The sequence below is a fragment of the Macaca nemestrina genome, chromosome 13 (genome assembly GCF_043159975.1).
Source record: "Macaca nemestrina isolate mMacNem1 chromosome 13, mMacNem.hap1, whole genome shotgun sequence".
Classification (NCBI taxonomy): Eukaryota; Metazoa; Chordata; class Mammalia; order Primates; family Cercopithecidae; genus Macaca; species Macaca nemestrina.
In genome coordinates this window covers 8,989,481-9,008,381 of record NC_092137.1, presented here as the reverse complement: position 1 = coordinate 9,008,381, position 18,901 = coordinate 8,989,481, and the positions used below count along the sequence as shown (strand labels likewise).

At 41.3% G+C, this 18,901-nt stretch overlaps 1 protein-coding gene across 7 annotated transcripts in view; it reads left to right on the top strand.

The window, feature by feature from the left end:
* LOC105486520 (membrane bound glycerophospholipid O-acyltransferase 2) overlaps window positions 1–8,160 on the top strand; it is a 146,476-nt gene extending 138,316 nt beyond the window's left edge. For all 7 annotated transcript variants that reach the window (XM_011749422.3, XM_024794312.2, XM_071076197.1 and 4 more), the window contains one exon: window positions 1,602–8,160. In XM_011749422.3, the coding sequence (XP_011747724.1) occupies window positions 1,602–1,827 (226 nt within the window). In that variant the 3' untranslated portion in view covers window positions 1,828–8,160. The remainder of the gene's footprint in view (window positions 1–1,601) is intronic.
* The last annotated feature ends 10,741 nt before the right edge of the window (window positions 8,161–18,901 follow it).

Genomic DNA, 18,901 nt, shown 5'->3' with positions numbered 1-18,901 from the left:
AAACTTTGTCAGTGGGAATAACTTTATTTTCAAAAGAAAGGTTCTTGCTATTGGATAGAATGGAAAAATAGTACCACAGCCACATTTCCTACTGATAAATGCATTATCAGTTACTTTTTAATTCTGAATCAAGCAGTCTCAGCATTTCTCTGTGGAATGACTCATACTACTCACCCCTCAGATGACTGATTCAGCCAAGTAACCACTGCCTCAAACCTCTCCTAAATTTAACAGAAAGCTTCTTAGCTTAATTGTCCTGAACCTCTTTAGGGAAAAAACTAGCTATTTCCAAAGAATTATTAATTATCTTTTTTTTTTTTGGGGGGGGGGGGACGGAATCTCGCTCTGTCGCCCAGGCTGGAGTGCAGTGGTACAGTCTCGGTCACTGCAACCTCCGCCTCCCAGGTTCAAGCAATTCTCTGCCTCAGCCTCCCAAGTAGCTGGGATTACAGGCGCCCGCCACTACTCCAGGCTAATTTTTGTGTTTTTTTTTTAGTAGAGACGGGGTTTCACCATCTTGGCCAGGCTGGTCTTGAGCTCTTGACCTCGTGATCCACCCGCCTTGGCCTCCCAAAGTGCTGGGATTACAGGCATGAGCCACCACACCCAGCCTAAGGAAAATAAATTATATTTTGTTTGTTCCTTTTCACTGTGTCTTTTATGTTTGATTGATACTGTGGTGATCTGTATGTTACAGAAATTGTCTTGTCTTGAATTCTGTATTTTTATAATCTACTTATCTCCTCTCCCTGCCCACCAAATTCCACTCCCCCATATTAGATGGTGATATTTTAGAGATCAAAAACTTTATTCTTTTATAAATTCTTTATTACTCTAGCATTTAGAATCACTTAGCACAGAGTATATAGTCAAAAAATTACTGACTCAAATATGACAATAATTATACAGGAAGACATTAAGTAAGTCCTGCTAAAGTTTCCATTTTAACAATGTTAGTATATGTTTAAAAATGTGATTGGGCTATTGGTTAGATTTTCTATCCCAGGTACTTTGTTCAGAATTACTTGGACTTACAGCTATAGATACAGTTTAGGTTACATTCGATTTATATAATTTGAGAAATGATGTTTTCAATATTTTTAATAATGTCGCCTTTCTTTGCTTCATGGAAGTAACCATCAAGAAGCAATATTGCTTCTCTGTCACTCCCCTCATTAGAATATTTGTAACTTAGAGACAGTAAATAGCAGGTGAGGCCAGACTGGTAAAAGTCTTAACTATCTCCACATTTTCTTTGTTGACTCAACTTTTGATTCTGTGAATTGGGGAGATTTTCAGATGGCTACCGGTATTAATATGTACCTTTTTGTTTTTATTCTGTTTAACCATGGCCTTATGACCCTTACAAAGGAATGTAATATGCTATCTAGAAAATCAGGCTTCTAATCAGCCTGGGTTTATCCAGTGCTATAAATACCCACTGGCCTACACTATCAGGTTTCTCCTCCTGAGGGGGAAGAATAAAAGAATAATGTAGTAAACAAATACATCCTAAGGTGGGCCACGGGACATTTTGACAAGCGGGCAGTTATTAAGGATTATTATCACATTTGAATAAGCTTTTTCCCTTTTTCTTTTAGCTCCTGGTATTACTGCCTGCACATTCTTGGTATCTTAGTATTATTGTTGTTGCCGGTGAAAAAAACTCAAAGAAGAAAGAATACACATGAAAACATTCAGCTCTCACAATCCAAAAAGTTTGATGAAGGAGAAAATTCTTTGGGACAGAACAGTTTTTCTACAACAAACAATGTTTGCAATCAGAATCAAGAAATAGCCTCGAGACATTCATCACTAAAGCAGTGATCGGCAAGGCTCCGAGGGCTGTTTTTTTTTTTGATGTTAACAGAAACCAATCTTAGCACCTTTTCAAGGGGTTTGAGTTTGTTGGAAAAGCGATTGACTGGGGGGAAATGGACAGTTATAGATAAGGAATTTCCTGTACACCAGATCGGAAATGGAGTGCAACAAGCCCTCCCATGCCATATCCCCGTGGGCCACGCCTTATGTAAGAATATTTCCATATTTCAGTGGGTACTCCCAGCCTCAGCACTTGTCCTAGGGTCACATGCGTGCCCTGTTGCTGAATGTACGTTGCGTATCCCAAGGCACTGAAGAGGTGGAAAAATAATCGTGTCAATCTGGATGATAGAAATTAACTTTTCCAAATGAATGTCTTGCCTTAAACCCTCTTATTTCCTAAAATATTGTTCCTAAATGGTATTTTCAAGTGTAATATTGTGAGAACACTATTGCAGTAGTTGATGTTGTGTGCTGTAAAGGATTTTAGGAGGAATTTGAAACAGGATATTTAAGAATGTGGATTTTTTAAAATGCAATAAACATCTCAGTATTTGAAGGGTTTTCTTAAAGTATGTCAAATGACTACAATCCATAGTGAAACTGCAAACATTTAATGGACGCCAAATTATAGGTAGCTGATTTTGCTGGAGAGTTTAATTACCTTGTGCAGTCAAAGAGCACTTCCAGAAGGAATTTCTTAAAACATAATGAAAGGTTTGGTAATGTGATATTTTAAGCTTATTCTTTTTCTTAAAAGAGAGAGGTGACTAAGGAAGGCAGGAATGAAGAAGCACTGCCTGGCCTCCAGTGGAATGCACAGGGTGGAGCCACAGCTCTGCAAGGCCGCTTCTCCCCCACACCAGGGCTCTGCACCATCATGTGAGACTTAAACAAAAAGTGGAATGACTTTGTGATACTTTGGACTTCTAAACTAAATTTATCAGGCATAAATTATGTAGAATTAGAAAGAGGCTTTGAAAATAATATCGGTAGGTTGCTCAAAGGTTTTGAAAGAGAAACCGCCAGGTAGGTTACTATCTGGCTAATCAATTTTTTATCTTTGACAATTTAATTCATATTTGGGAAACTTTTAGGGAAATGAAAACTGAAAGTCATTGAGTCTGGGTGACATTTTTTGAGAATAATACAAATTCATTTTCAAACTCTTCTCATATTAAAACTTTGCTGTGATCTCTTACTAAAATGAGTTTTAGGTCTGTAAGTGGAAAAATGTGCTTTTATTTTATGGGCCATTTTTACCATGATTAATCTTGCCTTGGATTACTAGGTGTTTCCTGCAGTCCCACAGAGGACTGTGGTGGCCACAGGAGCTGAAGGCAGGAGAGCGGGATTTGACGCCAGGCAGTGCAGCGGCCTCAGCCCCAGATGGTTCCTCCTGCCCTGTGGGAGGGGAGGGGGCAAAGCCTTCTGACCTCACCTTTATTTGATCTATGTATGGAGCTTACTTTTACTTTTTGCCTTACATTTTTAATGAAATGCAAATTTTCTGTGATGAGTTTCTCTCCCTGTTTTTTCGGGGGTGGGGTCACTAATAAATTTGCAAATGAAGTTAAGGACAAGGCAACCATCTGGCTTATGCTATATAATACTTCATTTAAAGCAGAAAGGAAAAGTAAATGCACTTGCAGCTTTTGAGGTCTCAGCAAAAATGGGAATGTGTCTTTTTTGAAGTTTGGAAATATCCTGATCTATTTTTATTTCTCTAAAAGTAAGTGTTTTCCAGCTGATAAGGCTAACCCTACCATTCCTTCTCAGGAAAAGATCGATAACTAAATAAATTTCCTGTGTTTTCCCATGCATTGAAATTATGTTGGCTGGGCGCAGTGGCTCACACCTGTAATCCCAGCAGTTTGGGAGGCCGAGGCAGGTGGATCACTTGAGGTCAGGAGTTCGAGACCAGCCTGACTAACATGGTGAAACCCCATCTCTACTAAAAATACAAAAATTAGACGGGTGTGGTGGTGCACACCTGTAATCCCAGCTACTTGGGAGGCTGAGGCAGGAGAATTGCTTGAACCTGGGAAGTGGAGGTTGCAGTGGGCTGAAATTGCACCACTGCACTCCAGCCTGGGCGACAGAGGGAGACTCCGTCTCACACACACACAAAAAAAAAAAAAGAAAGAAAAAAAAATTATGCTAGCTGTTTAATGTGAGAGAATAGAAAGAATATTCACGGAAAGTACCTGCCCTGTAAAATGTTTGATCATTTTCATTAATGTTGCAGAGAATCCAACTGCTATTAAGAGAAAGTGAACAAATTAAGAATATAAAAGATAGGTTCAGGCATGTCATAAGTGAAAACAAGAAGGCTTAATACAAACTTGTTGGGTTTTGTTTTTGTGTGTGTGGTTGTTTTTTTTTTTTTTTTTTTTGGTTCAGCCTATCTAGCCACTTACAAATAATCACATTTCTGTTACTTGAATTTACTTTATTTCTCAGCCTGTAAACCTTAGTCACTGTTACCTATTTCTTGCTCAGTGAATATAATCTTAGCACCGTCATCTAGAAAGCAAGATATTTGATTTGTTTTCCGGTTCCTTTGAAGATAATAATTCCATGTCCAGTTTGACTGATTTTCATACCCCTGAATCAACTAGTTATTTTTATGAAATGGTTTTTGGATAGCTCTCCTCTAGTTTGGAGAAGTAATAATAACAAAGATTAATATTTTGCTTTTAGTACTTACAGTAGAAGAATTTTAAACTAGTACGTCTACTCCTGTTAAATAGAAACGGGATTCATTGTATTATGTGCTTGCTTTTTTTTAAATCAATAGAATAAGATTCAATGCATATTTATGTTATATATTTTCCACTATTCAGGTATCATGAAATCACTCCAGAGATGATCAATCAACATCATATTTATACTTTTGGTTAACTATATACTACTCAGGGAAAAAATGGACAAAAATAATTATTCATCCTTCAATTTCATTTTCTTGAAACAGAGTTCATTTAATTTGGTATGCCTCAGCTGTCACCATTTTATAAGTGGCTTGTTCTGTTTTTAAAATAAGTATTTTTATTGGAACTCAGGGTAATTGGGGGAATTTATTTAGCTTCTGAAATATCCAGCAGGGTAGAGAAGATTTATTTGGCTTCACAAATGTCTGGTGACCCCTTCTTTTATTAGCCACTACTGCCCATTTGATTCAAAAATAAATTTATTGGTCTCCACCATGTGTGACACACACAGGATTTCCAAACATACCACTTTTAAGAAAAATGTGCAGTAGAAAGGAGGTTTCTAGAAAGTGACAGTAACTCACATTTAAGCACTACCTGACCTGGGAGGGGACCTGGATTTTCATTCTGGTTCTGCCTTTCATGAGACTTAAGACTTGGAGGAGCCACCTGTCCTGTAAACCCCAAGTTCCTCAGCCATAAGCAAATGGGTTCATCCTAAGAGTTCAGGACCAGTTGGGTGTCATGAATGGAGCCATTAGCAAGGTCTGTAGGATTCAAGGAGTTGGGCAAATTCACAGTCCACTCTATTGTCATGGTTACTGACTTGTACTCCTTGAGCTCAAAGCCCTGACATTTCAAAAGGTTGTCATGATAACAGTGAAACCTCTGAATCCCTTAAATCAGAAGGCGTGGCAAATACTTTTTCTACTGGCAATAGCTCTTACAATGAGTGTTTCATAATGAAATGTCTCTGCTGAAGAAAACATGTTTTCCTTTTGCTTTCTCTGCTTTGTTGGTTTCTGTCTGTGCTGTGTAACACTGGAGAAGATACATGCTCTGGAATATTTTATACAGATTACTGACTACTGGACAGCGTTTAACACTGCACAACATCTCAAAGTTATTCAAGGATATTTAAAGCATATTTACTTTAGTTACACCTTATTTTAAACTCCAGAAAACAATAGCTTTAAAATTTTTGACATTAAAATAATTATAAATGTATACTTTTACTCGAGGACTAGATCACAATTTTAGGACAAAAATCTTTCCTATTTAAAATTAATGCCTTGTAAATATTTAGTTTATATATTCATGAACAAATCTGGACATTTATACTTTTTTTTGTTTCCTTATCAACTGTTCACAATTATTACTTAATTGGTTTTAACAGTTCTACATTATAATTGAAAGAAAAACTACTTGAGCGACTGATTGTTTCAGAATAGTGCCTACTATTTCTGTGTCAGCTAAAAATTTGTCCAGAGTTTTAGATATAAGCTAGTATTTTGTGGAGTTTTATCCAGGCATGAATAGTTCTTCCTGGCTGAAACTTAATACATCAGATTTAATATAGGTGCAGAATCCTAAATAACACTGTGAGATGTAATCTTAACTGCCCTCCATACCTTATAAAACTGCTGCACTTAACCCAGTGTGCATTTAATGAGTGGCTGGTCATTGATACACTCATCTTAGATGCTGAAATTTCTGTTCTGCTAGCCCTTGTAAAAGTGGGTTTCTTGATCAATGCGTGCTCCCAATGCTGAAGGAAAAGATTTGTGTTTAAGAAAAGAAGTACATGCTGAAATTTGAGTGTGAAAGATTAGAACATAGAGGGTCTCTACAGTGTTTTTCTGCCACACTAGGATGTCAAATCTATTTATAGAGACTCTGATTACAACAGAAATTTTAAAACGAAATTTTCCACATAAGTATTTTGTAGGAAAGCTCTTATAATCAATGCTTAAGCTGCTTTTTAAGGCTTTTCTTGTACAGAGGTTGCAGCCAATTACATTTTAATTGGTAGGCTGCTGAATAATGTTTTTGTACGTTTTAAAATAATATTTATTTTAATAGGTTTTTTAACATTATGCAAACCCCAATAAAGAACTGACACGCTGCACAGGCCATTGACTGGGAAATTTTGTGAAACACAGCCTAAATACACAGTTTTTACACCAACTAATTTGTCTTGCCTTTAAAACTGATTATAACTCTTTAAGTACAACTTTTATAAAGAAAAAACACAACACTAAGACTGTATGTTCTATAAATTACAGTGTAATGACCCATGCAGAACCACTGTCTGAAGCTTCCTCAGTGATGCATAGCCATCTCTCCAGCCATGTTGTATCAAATTGCACACTAAAAAGAAAGGGAAATACTACAATGAAAAACCAAAAGTTGGCCGGGCGCGGTGGCTCAAGCCTGTAATCCCAGCACTTTGGGAGGCCGAGACGGGTGGATCACGAGGTCAGGAAATCGAGACCATCCTGGCTAACACGGTGAAACCCCGTCTCTACTAAAAAATACAAAAAACTAGCCGGGCCCAGTGGCGGGTGCCTGCAGTCCCAGCTACTCAGGAGGCTGAGGCAGGAGAATGGCGGGAACCCGGGAGGTGGACCTTGCAGTGAGCTGAGATCCGGCCACTGCACTCCAGCCCGGGCGACAGAGCGAGACTCCGTCTCAAAAAAAAAAAAAAAAAAAAAAAAAAAAAAAAGTTACAGAGCAACATAAGTAAAATGACTAACCAGTTTCCTAGTAACATGTTTGAAATGGAAAAGGTGACTGACTGCCTTTCACTAGAGTCTTAGCTGTTTCATGTTCACTATTTTAGGTTAATTTTCTTGGGAAATCAATTTGAATATTCCTCCCTGTCCTTTTGCATTATAGGACAAAAATATATGTTCAGAGTTTGACAGACTTAAATATGCCTCTTTCCCAATTTTAAGTATTTTTGGTTCTGCGTGCATAGATTTATCAATGAAGTACATTTGCCTCTGACTTTATCACAAGGAAAAAGGAATCAAACATTGAACACAAATGTGTTCCAAACCAGTCTTGTCCATCTTGTCACTTTTATGTGACTGCTCCTTTGAACCAGAAGGGGCATGATAGAAGGCAATAGGAATTAAAGTAAAAATCATTCAGGGGAAGTGAGAAATTCTACCATATACAGAGTGAAAATGTGTGATTTCATTCCTGCCTTCCTTTAAACCTTGTGTCTTGATCTCTGCCTAGTAGTAGTTAAGCCCACAGTCGCCCAAACATGAGGAGAGACCCAACTCCAGCAGCCAGAATTTAGTATTTACATTTGCCTTCCCAAGTTGAGAATAGAATGTGGTGTTCTGTACTTTCTGTTTTTATTATTCTGAAATATTTTTTTAAAGAAGTGTTATTTTTCAACAGATTCATAAATTAGTTCCTGATGTATGGGAAATTAAAACTCCCACTGTGTCAGTCAAACCGATATGCTAATTTCATAACCACTCATTTCTAGTCCGTCAGAGCTGTACTGGTGGCTTATTGCTGGGTTTTAAAGGTGTTTTTAACTTACATATAAGTGTTTTTTTTTTTCTAATTTGTGTGTCTTTACAACTGATTAAACAGTAGTTTAAAAATACGCGTGTGTGTGTTTGCTAATATCTTAGGCTTTTAATTCCACTTATAGAACAATACTGGCTCTGTTACGAGAGTTAACGGTCATTTTTATTGAAGGATTCTTCAGCAATATGGTAGTAATATTCTAAAGAGTCATTGACTCTTTAGCTGCTTAAAGATTATTTAAAAGAAACTATTGTCATGTTATAAACACTTTGGAAGGTAATTTAAGCAACCTTAAATTAGTGTATAGTATCTATATTCTCTCCTAAAACAGACTTGTCAAGCGAAGAAGATACTGACTTTGCTCAGCTGAAAGGGAACGCCCACCTCCCAGGCCCTGCAGTTAGCCAGTTCCCAGCACTCCTGTGGGAGGCCGTGGGTGTGGCTGCTGGGAAGCAGAGTGCTGGGACTCTGCGAGACACTCCATTTCTGTGCCATCACAGACCTAGAAGAACTTCGGAGCGTGCCTGGGGGCTCTTCCTTTATGCCGTTGTGAACAATTGTAGGGAAACGTCTTCTGTTTTACTCTTGTGTAGAGATGCCAGGCTGAACATACAGTCATAGTGCTTTCTCTCCGGAAGACCTTAGAATTTCATGCCAGATTTACCCCATTTTGAGATTCAAGACCATGTTGAAATTGGGCCATGACCAAAAGCAGTACAGACTCAGAATTCCTACCCACGTGCTGGGTAAGGAGAATAGTCATTACCCTTGTCCTCAAGGAGTTAGTGAACAGTGACCATGTGCCACCATCAGTGCTTTATTGGAGGCATTCACCAGGGGCCGTGGCAATAGGAGGAGGAGTGAGGACCCAGAGCTGAGTGTGGGAGAGCCCCACAGAGGAGCTGGCTCCTGGACTCCTGGGGAAGGCTTTTCCTGGGCTGAGAAAGAGGAGGTGGGGAGTTAGAGGAAGAAAGAAAAGCTATGCCAAGAATTTTATAAATTATTACACACAAATATAATAAATGAGTTAAGCAAGTTTAGATCTATTATGTACCAACAATACGTCTATCTGTTTGATAACATTTCCCTCAACTGGGAAAACAAGTAATAGGAAATTAGCCAATGTTTTAAAACGCCACTGAAATATTTCACGCAGGTAGTTCAGTACAGAACAATAATAATAGACACTTGTGTGCCCACCCTCAGACTAAACAGATGTTACCACTTTGCCACATTGGGGTCAATTTTTTTTTTTCGCGTGAGAAGGATGTTGCACATAAGGACAGCATACCCACCTGTCCTGGCCTTCTCTCCCTCCCGAGGGGTACCGGCTATGTCAGCCTGCGCCTGGCCTGGCCTTCTCTCCCTCCCGAGGGGTACCGGCTATGTCAGCATGGGCCTCTTTGGGGAGGCTTTGCCTTTGGCTGCCTTTCTTGTGGGCTTAACTATGTGATTTTAAAACCTAACTTTGTGTTACATTTCCGATAGCTTTTCTCGGTGTTTTGTGGCATGATGGGTTGTGTTGGCTCAGTCAGCTTGTTGCTGGAGCCAGATGTCAGCTCAGATTTTAAGTCTATAAATACTGCATGTCTCTTTCCTGGTAAAAGCTTTTCTGTTTGCTGACTGTGTATCTGTTGTTCAAGTTTGCTTTGTTTTGTGCTTGAGTCTTCTTTTTTGGTACATCCTCCTGAGTGATCCCAGTGGCATCTTTTGGCACAGGCTGAGCCTCACCATGAGCAGGGGCCCTGGTCCTGATAGGTCAGCAGTGCGGAGCTGGATGCCCTGTGGCCCGGGACAGGGAGACCATTCCCTGGGTGCCATCCCTTTGTGAGGGGTGAACATGAGAGCTGCCCTAAAAAGACAGGCCTGAGATTTTAGCTTAGATGCCAGCTGTTTTCAGCCATTACTGGGAAAGTCGGCTGCGCAGCACCAGAGACCGGAGAGTTGAGATCCTGATTGTCACTCCACCCTTTTTTAATGCATGTGTCAGTCGCCTCAAGAAGAATACTATATTCACATTGCCTTAGGATCAAGCTTCTTTCATGGGAGGGGAGGACCAATTAAAAAGGAACAGCAACCTATTCTGCAACCCTCAGCCTTTCCAACGGAGCTTCTCAGAGGAGCAGGCAACACCACCTCGGTGTTCCTTTTGTCCACAGCGCTCGCCTGAACCATTTTTACAAAGGTCATTTTCAGCCTCTTTGTTGCTGAATTCAAGGTTTTCAATCTTTACGTCACTTTATCTCTGTAGCATTTGACTATATTGACGTGTCAAATGCTCTTCTTGAAGTTATTTTCTTGGCTCTGTGTAACAATTCTTCCTTACTTCTCTTCCTGCCTCTCCGGATAATCATTCTCAGTCTCCTGAGACTCCTGTTCCTTCTCTCAGTGCATACACACCTACTGTTACAGCTCCTCTGTGCTGATCCTCCCTCCAGCACACATCTGTCTGCCTAACTCCCCTCCCGCAAGCCCTTCCTCCCTTTCCCGTATCTGATCAATATGTATGCAACTCCCTGCTAAGTATCTCCGTCCACAACTCACAGGCACCTCCAGCTCATCACATCTAAAACGAAACCCATTATCTCATTCCATCAGCCCCAAAGCTTGTGATAACTCTTGTAGTCCCTATCTCATTAATTATGAATATTTCCCTGGCTACCCAAGTCAGAGACCTGTGTACCATCTTGACCTCATCAACCCTGTTTGCTCACCCGCTGGATAACCGACTCCATCTCATTGCCCTCCCAATTGTTCATCTAGTTTATAGGAACAGCTTCCTAACCGGACTTCCATTCTCCAGTCATGCCTGCCTTGTCCATTCTCTACAATACAGGACGTGGTCATCTTTCTAAAGATATTTTTTATTCTCCTGCTTCAAAAGTGAAACTGGGCTGGGCACAGTGGCTTATGTTTGTAATCCCAGCACTTTGGGAGGCCGAGGTAGGAGGATCACTTGAACCCAGGAGTTTGAGACCAGCCTGGGCACACAGTGAGACCTTGCCTCTACAAAAAATAAATTAGCCAGGCCTGGCAGTGTGTGCCTGTGGTCCCAGCTACTCAGCCGTGTGAGCAGGGAGAATCGCTTGAGCCCAGGAGGTTGAACTGTGTTCTCGCCACTGCACTCTAGCCTGGGCAACATAGCGAGACCCCGTCTCAAAAAAAAAAAAATGGTGAAACTCTGAAACGCTTGTGGTAAATGCAAACTTTTAGTGTGACATAAAAGACTTGTGGTCTGGCAGCTGTTTGCCTTTGCTTCATCATGTTTCCCTCTGATTTGCCGCCCTGCCGGTACACACATGCTCACTCGCATCCTCCAGCCATGCGGAGTAGCTGGACCTGCCTCACTGTCTGGCTTGCTCCTGCCTCCTAGCCTGTGTGGCTGCTGCTCCATTTGCCCAGAACTCCCCCTGCTCCCCGCATCCTCCCCACCCCTTCTCCCTGGCTGGCTCCAGCTTCATCACCAGGATTCGGGTTCCTTGTCACTAATGAGGAAATGTTCGATGAACTTGTACTATGCTCCAAGCACGGTGATGCATCCTAGGCATTCAAAGAGAAGGTGTTTTTCTCCAGGCAACTTTTCCTGAGCCTTCCAGACACAAATTCTCTGCTCGATATTCTCGTGCGCCTCACACTAACCACACGGTGTTGTCATTGTTAATATATAATATCTGTTTGTAGAAAGTCCAAGAGTACTTCATGACCAAAGAAGGAGATAGAGTACTAAATGTAGAACAGTCCACAAATTCATGAATTATCTAATGTTTACTTCAGCCTAATTCACTTGGCTACGGGACCTCCATTGCCAAGGGCCTTCATTACTAGCCACTAGTTATAGTTGACGTGCAGATATAATTCCCAAAGTCTCTACACTGATTCATGGTAGCCAGCCCCGTTTTGTCAACATGTGTAGGTCCTGGAGGCTATGTTTAAAGCATGAGAAACACTTAAAACACATACATTGGAATGGGGTATAAACAGAATCACTTAGAAAATCAGTCATTGTTAAACAGTTGCTAAACTGAAATAACCTATACTTCTTAAATACATTTCATATTCACACAAACCACAAAGTGTTGTGAAATTTGATAAATTTTAGAAAATCTGCAGTAAGGCAAAAAAAAAAAAAAAAAAAAGCTTAATACTAAGACTGAAGGTGTCCTGTAGACAAGATTAAATATTTTTCATCTAAACCCTCAGATCAGGAATTAATCGGTTCACCACACACACAAATTGGTGACTCCCTCCCTGATGTTTATACTAGGTATGACCTGGGCAGTAAGATGCATTCAAGTAAATAGATCCATTGTCCTAACACTGATAAACAACTTTAACATTTTGGTACATTGCTTTCTAATCATTTTTCTATCGATAGATAAAAAGATGGAGATATGTTTTACAAAGTAATTTTGTGAACTTCATTTTGAATTGAACATATTTTGTTCCTCTCTTTTCCTGTTACACTGAACATTTTTTGTTTTGTTTTTGAAACGTGGGGAGAAGAGAGATCAGACTGTTACTGTGTCTATGTAGAAAGAAGTAGACATAAGAGACTCCATTTTGTTCTGTACTAAGAAAAATTCTTTTACCTTGAGATGCTGTGAATCTGTAACCCTAGCCCCAACCCTGTGCTCGCAGAAACGTGTTGACCCAAGGTTTAATGGATTTAGGGCTATGCAGAATGTGCTTTGTTTAAAAAGTGCTTCAAGGCAGTATGCTTGTTAAAAGTCATCACCATTCTCTAATCTCAAGTACCCAGGGACACAATACACTGCGGAAGGCCACAGGGACCTTTGCCTAGGAAAGCCAGGTATTGTCCAAGGTTTCTCTCCATGTAATAGCCTGAGATATGGCCTCCTAGGAAGGGAAAGACCTGACCATCCCCCAGCCTGACACCCGTAAACGGTCTGTGCTGAGGAGGATCAGTAAAAGAGGAAGGCATCTGTCTCCTGCTGGTCCTTAGGCAATAGAATGTCTTGGTTTCTATGTTCTGTTTACTGAGATAGGAGAAAACCGCCTTAAGCCTGGAGGTGAGACATGCTAGCAGCAATACCACTCTTTAATGCACTGAGATGTTTGTGTACATGCACATCAAAGCACAGTGCACCTTTTCTTAACCTTGTTTATGACACAGAGGCCTTTGTTTACATGTTTTCCTGCTGACCCTCTTCCCACTATTACCCTATTGTCCTGCCACATCCCCCTGTAGAGAGATAATGATCAATAAATACTGAGGGAACTCAGAGACCAGTGCCCGTGTGGGTCCTCTGTATGCTGAGCTCCGGTCCCCTGGGCCCACTTTTATTTCTCTACACTTTGTCTCTGTGTCTCTTTCTTTTCTCAGTTTCTCATCCCACCTGATGAGAAACGCCCACAGGCATGGAGGGCCGGGCCACCCCTTCAGAAACAAGGTCTCACTCTATCACCCAGGCTGGAGTGCAGTGGGCAAGAACACGGCTCACTGTGGCCGCAACCTCCTATGCTCGAGCAATCCTCCCACCCCAGCCTCCCAGGTAGCTGTGACTACAGGTGTGCACCACCACACCCAGCTAATTTTTTAATTGTTTATAGAGATGGGGCCTTGCCATGTTGCCCAGGCTGCACCTAAGTTTAATTAAAAGGACAACAGCAGACAAAAGCAAAATGATAGATGCAGTTAATATGCAGATTAAATAAGCCACATGTGCATGAACCCCACTCCAACCCATCAAGACAGAAAATGAGCTGGTCAAGTTACATTTGCAGACTGAAGCGGTAAGCAGATTCCAGATATGGGGGCCATGATATGTATTTCTCTTCCTTGACCCTGGTGCACAATATTTTCCCGAAAAATTTTTTTCCAGGCTAATAACAGAAAAAAATGAATTTGTCCAGAATAATAGAAAGGTAGACAGTGGAATAATTCAGGATATACCCAATATAAGGAAACAGCCTGTCTGACTTATCATCTGACTTTCTGAGTCAGTCTGCTCACATAAAAACTGACTAATGATGAAGAACTAGGAAATGTTGCACCAGCAATCATGTGTTCCTGACATTTTATTCCATAAGGAATTTGGACGCATAAACTACAATGTGGTTAGTGCTTTTTAAGTACACGATGGCGGTGCTCTCTGTTGGAACTTGCTGTGTGAATGGCTCAACAATCAGCCTAATGCTGTTGTTGTAAACACGGGAACTATTTTTTATTTTTCTTCTTTGTCTGTAGTCATAGCATTCAATATACCTAGGTTTGCCAAATCATCTCCACTTTTATTAATACTCAAATTGAGCTGGGCATGGTGGCATCTATCCCAGCTATAGGGATCTGTGAGGCCTCGGTCATGCCTAATTTGAGGCAGGAGGATTGCTTAAGCCCAGGAGTTTGAGGCCCGCCTGCTAGTGAGACCTTGTCTCTTAAAAAAAAAAATTTAAATTGAAACCTTGCTATCCCCATGCAGTTCTATGCAGTCCATCCACCACCCCTGCCTCCAACTCCCCCAAACACGACCACTGTCCTGGGAAATTCATGGCACATGACCAGTAAAACCAAAACAAAAACAATCCCCATTTCCTCAGACTCTACCATTCACCTTTTGGTCTAATGAAAACCCACATCTCACCTGAGGACATAGCTTCTCTTGTAGTCCTCTGAAGTGACAGTTTCTCTCTCAACCCTCTCATCGCTGGGCCTGTAGAGGAGGCAGGCACTCTCCTTCCTCCTCCATGTTATCTGTAAATGACTGTCTCTTTTTCCTTCCCAAGATGCCAGAGTCCAGCTTAGGCTAGCTGACATCAAACCTCCCATTCCTCCTTGCTACCACCATCTACGGACTTTTCTGGGTTACCCCCTACTAGAAAATATTAGAATCTGGTTATTGTCACTCTCTTCAACACAACACATGATTCTTAATGATTTCAGTATCCCTGTAGAAAACCTTCCAATACCCTGGCCTCTCAGTTCCCTGATTTGCAGTCCTCCGGTGATCTTCCCCGCTTTCTACGTAAGCCACCAATAGACATGCTTTAGACCTTGTTGTTAGCAGTAGTCTTCATTCCAAGCATTCTATTCTCGACCACCTCCCAACTTTCCATCTCACCCCCTCTAGTATCCAGACTCTATCAGCTCACCACCATACTTCTATGCCATTGATCTTAGTTCATGTCCTACTGAGGACCCCACTGAGACTCAGTGGTCTGAAATTCTAATCATCAGTTGCATATCCCTTCCAATCCTTCCTGTTTCCCTTCATCAGCTTCACCTGACAAAGCTAAGCCAGTCCTCCTGAAATCCACTGGCGTCCGGTGCTGCACCTGCTCCTGCACCTGGGTGGCTGACATCGTCATGCTGCCTAGTTTCACCTTGGTAGTGCCTAGCAGTGCCAGGCGGTTCTGGCCATGTCACTCACTCTGCTTTCCCTTCTCCTAGAAGAAGATTTAATACCTTCTCTCATCCCATCTGCCGCACATCCTCCCCACTCAATCATTAATAAGATAAACTGAAGCTGCTGCTGCTAAATGACATGCTGACCTAAATTATTAATATATCTTTAGCAAGAAAAAATGGTTTGATCATTTAACATATGATAAAATGAAGCTAAATTTTATGATGAAGATAGGAGGTAGGTGAAATTTCAAAACATCCTAACTAGCAGATCCAAATTACAATTTTTTTCTGGCACAATAAACTTAATATTAACCCATAGTTCTCATAGAGTTGAAGGGATAAAAAACGCACTAGTGCACTGAATGCAATATTAACCATCTCTATTCCAGTTCTTGTTCCCTTTCATGGGAATCCGTGCTGTGAGTGAACTCTGGCTTTGGAGGTTAATGGAGATTCAAGGTGCCAACCTACACTGGGTGAGATGCCAAGACCCTGGAAATGAGCAAAGGTCCCAATTTTCAGGAAAAGAGAGGAAGGAACTGAACCTCTTGCTAACTTGATGTTGCCCTAAAAATAATTTCGGTTTGAGACTGTGAGCCAGTGGGGTTGGACAGCCACCCTGAGCAGAACTGCTGGCCGTGTGGTGCCCATTTCACCTTACAGTTGCTATCATTCACCTGACCCCTGCCAGACCTCACCCGTTCTTTGAGGGCATTTACTCAACTCTTCCTAACCCCAGAGGCCACTCATTCTTCTGAGCTGCCACTTCCTCGGTTCTTACCTATGCTATCTTGTACTGATAATATCTTCCATTAGTATATCACCTGTCTCACTAATTAGATTGTACTCTCAAGAAGAAGGACTCTGAGTCTTCCATCTCTATTAATGAGTAAGAATTTGGTGATGAGAACAACTTTACAGCCCTGGCAACATAGCAAGACCCCATCTCTACAAAAAAAGAATTTAGCTGGGTGTGGTGATGCATGCCTGTGGTCCCAGCTACCTAGGAGGCTGAGGTGGGAGAGTCGCTTGAACCTGGGGAGTTGAGGCTGCAGTGAGCCCTGATAGCACCACTGCACTCCATCCTGGATGACAGAGTGAGACCCTGTCTCAAATAATAATAATAATAAAAGCAAAAAGCTCTAGAGTGTAAAGCAGCTGTGGCCAGGCAGTGGGTGTGCAACATGGACATGGTCTGCCCTGATGTTGAGCTTGCGAAACGCCACTGAAACCCGACATCTTTTCACATGAACTGATGAATGTGACCTGCAGACAACAGGTAACTCACTTATCACTTTCTTTGTCCTCTAACCGTCTCTCCCTGTCTCTGTCTCTTGCTTTCCGTGTCTCCTCATTTGAACTGGGCCTTTGAACACAGGATCGTGCATTTGCCCCTCCTCTTGCCTCTCATAGTTGTTCTAAACGTTGTCCTCTTGTGTATTCCTTTTCTTTCTGTTGCCATCCTAGAGTTAAGCAAACTTCCTTCTACGTATTTTTTCTGTAGAAGGATCATACTGATCAAAGGGGTCAGGGAGGCAGCTGGCAAAGATATCAAGAGAAGTGACATTGACAACATCACACCCCGCAAAAAATAACATCTCAGGAGCATCCTTCCCACCCCTCCCCTTTCCAATGATGAGTCTTTAAAATAATGAATTGGGTTAATAATGATTATGGTTTTTGTTTTGTTTTGTTTTGTTTTGTTTGAGATGGAGTCTCGTTCTGTTGCCCAGGCTGAAGTGCAGTGATGCAATCTTGGCTCACTGCAACCCCCACCTCCTGGGTTCAAGTGATTCTCCTGCCTAAGCCTCCCAAGTAGCTGGCATTACAGGCATGAGCCACCACACCTGGCTAATTTTTGTATTTGTAGTAGAGATGGGGTTTTTGCCATGTTGCCCGGGCTGGTCTCAAACTCCAGACCTCAAGTGATCTGCCCACCTCAGACTCCCAAACTGCTGGGATTACAGTCTTGAGCCACCGCACCCAGTCAATAAAAATTATTTTTTAAATCTCTGTTTAAGAAGTCAGAGTGATAAGATTAGGGGAGCCATCTCTTCAAACTGTTACGTATTTTGCAAATTCTTTATAATGAACACATACTCCTTTTATAATCACAGAAGAACAATTTTTAAAGCAATATGGTATGCAAAACATCTTCAGACTTCTATGGAAAATGTGATTACCATGAACTTGAAACCTGAACTACTGAAGTCATCATCTCGGTGTGCTGATCCTGGTAAAAAAGATGAAAGGGCGATTAAATTATAGTCTTCATGGGGAGAGTGGTGAGGAATGGAAAGATAACTCCTATTTTTCCCTCTACATAAAAACCACAGAGCAAGTCGAGAAGCCAGACCCTTAAACTGATTTGAGTAATTCTGCTGGAGTGAAACCCTGGGGATGAATTTGCCAAAAAGATTTAGGCTCCAGGAACCATGAGAAAAACCAAAGAATGTGGAAAGAGGGATATATTTGAAACAAAACTGAGGAGAAATAATTTTTGTTATACTTTGCAACAGTTATATCTTTGTAAAATATGAGTTTTAGAGCTCATAAGTATGAAACAAATAAACAGCATTTGGCATGACTGAGGACATATTTGTTATTAAAATAGATATAATTTACTAAATGTCACCATCACTGTAATTTTTTTTTTTTTTTTTTTTTTTAGACAGAGTCTCGTTCTGTCACCCAGGCTGGAGTGCAGAGGTGCAATCTCAGCTCACTGCAACCTCCACCTCCTGGGTTCAAGTGATTCTCCTGCCTCAGCCTCCCGAGTAGCTGGGATTACAGGCATATGCCACCACTCCTGGCTAATTTTTGTATTTTTAGTAGAGATGGGGTTTTGCTATGTAGGCTGGTCTCGAACTCCTGACCTCAGGTGATCCGCCTGCCTCAGCCTCCCTAAGTGCTGGGATTACAGATGTGAGCCACCACGCCTGGGCTAATGTCACCATCATTTGAGACAGGTGAATGCAGTACAGCAGAATTGCAAAGAAACTTGCCTTGTCCTCAGGACCGCTCCTGCGAATGCCTGGGCCTATAGACCTCTTGCTCCCATCCCTGGAGGAATTTTGAGTAGGTCTCATAATTTTCATAATTTTTCTTGTCACTTTTACATCATAAAATGTTATCTTGCCACTTTTAGTCATTACAAATTATCATTTTAGTAATTAAATGCCTGGCCCGGTATAATAGCAAAAGTAGTGAAACCAAGGGTCTCCCCTCTCCAGTTCAGATCTGCAGAGGGGGAAGGGGCTAGGGTTTCTCCTTGCCGGCTCTCCATCATCCACCCCCTGCGACGCCCGGCATCTGATCCTCCTCTCCTCCATCAAAATGTGGCTATAGCCAAGCCTGTTTCCAATAACTTCTTTCCAGGCTGTTATCTGGATTGCTTTCCAAAACATTCCTAAGAAAGAACAAGTTGCATGCTGCATATTCTCAGGGATTT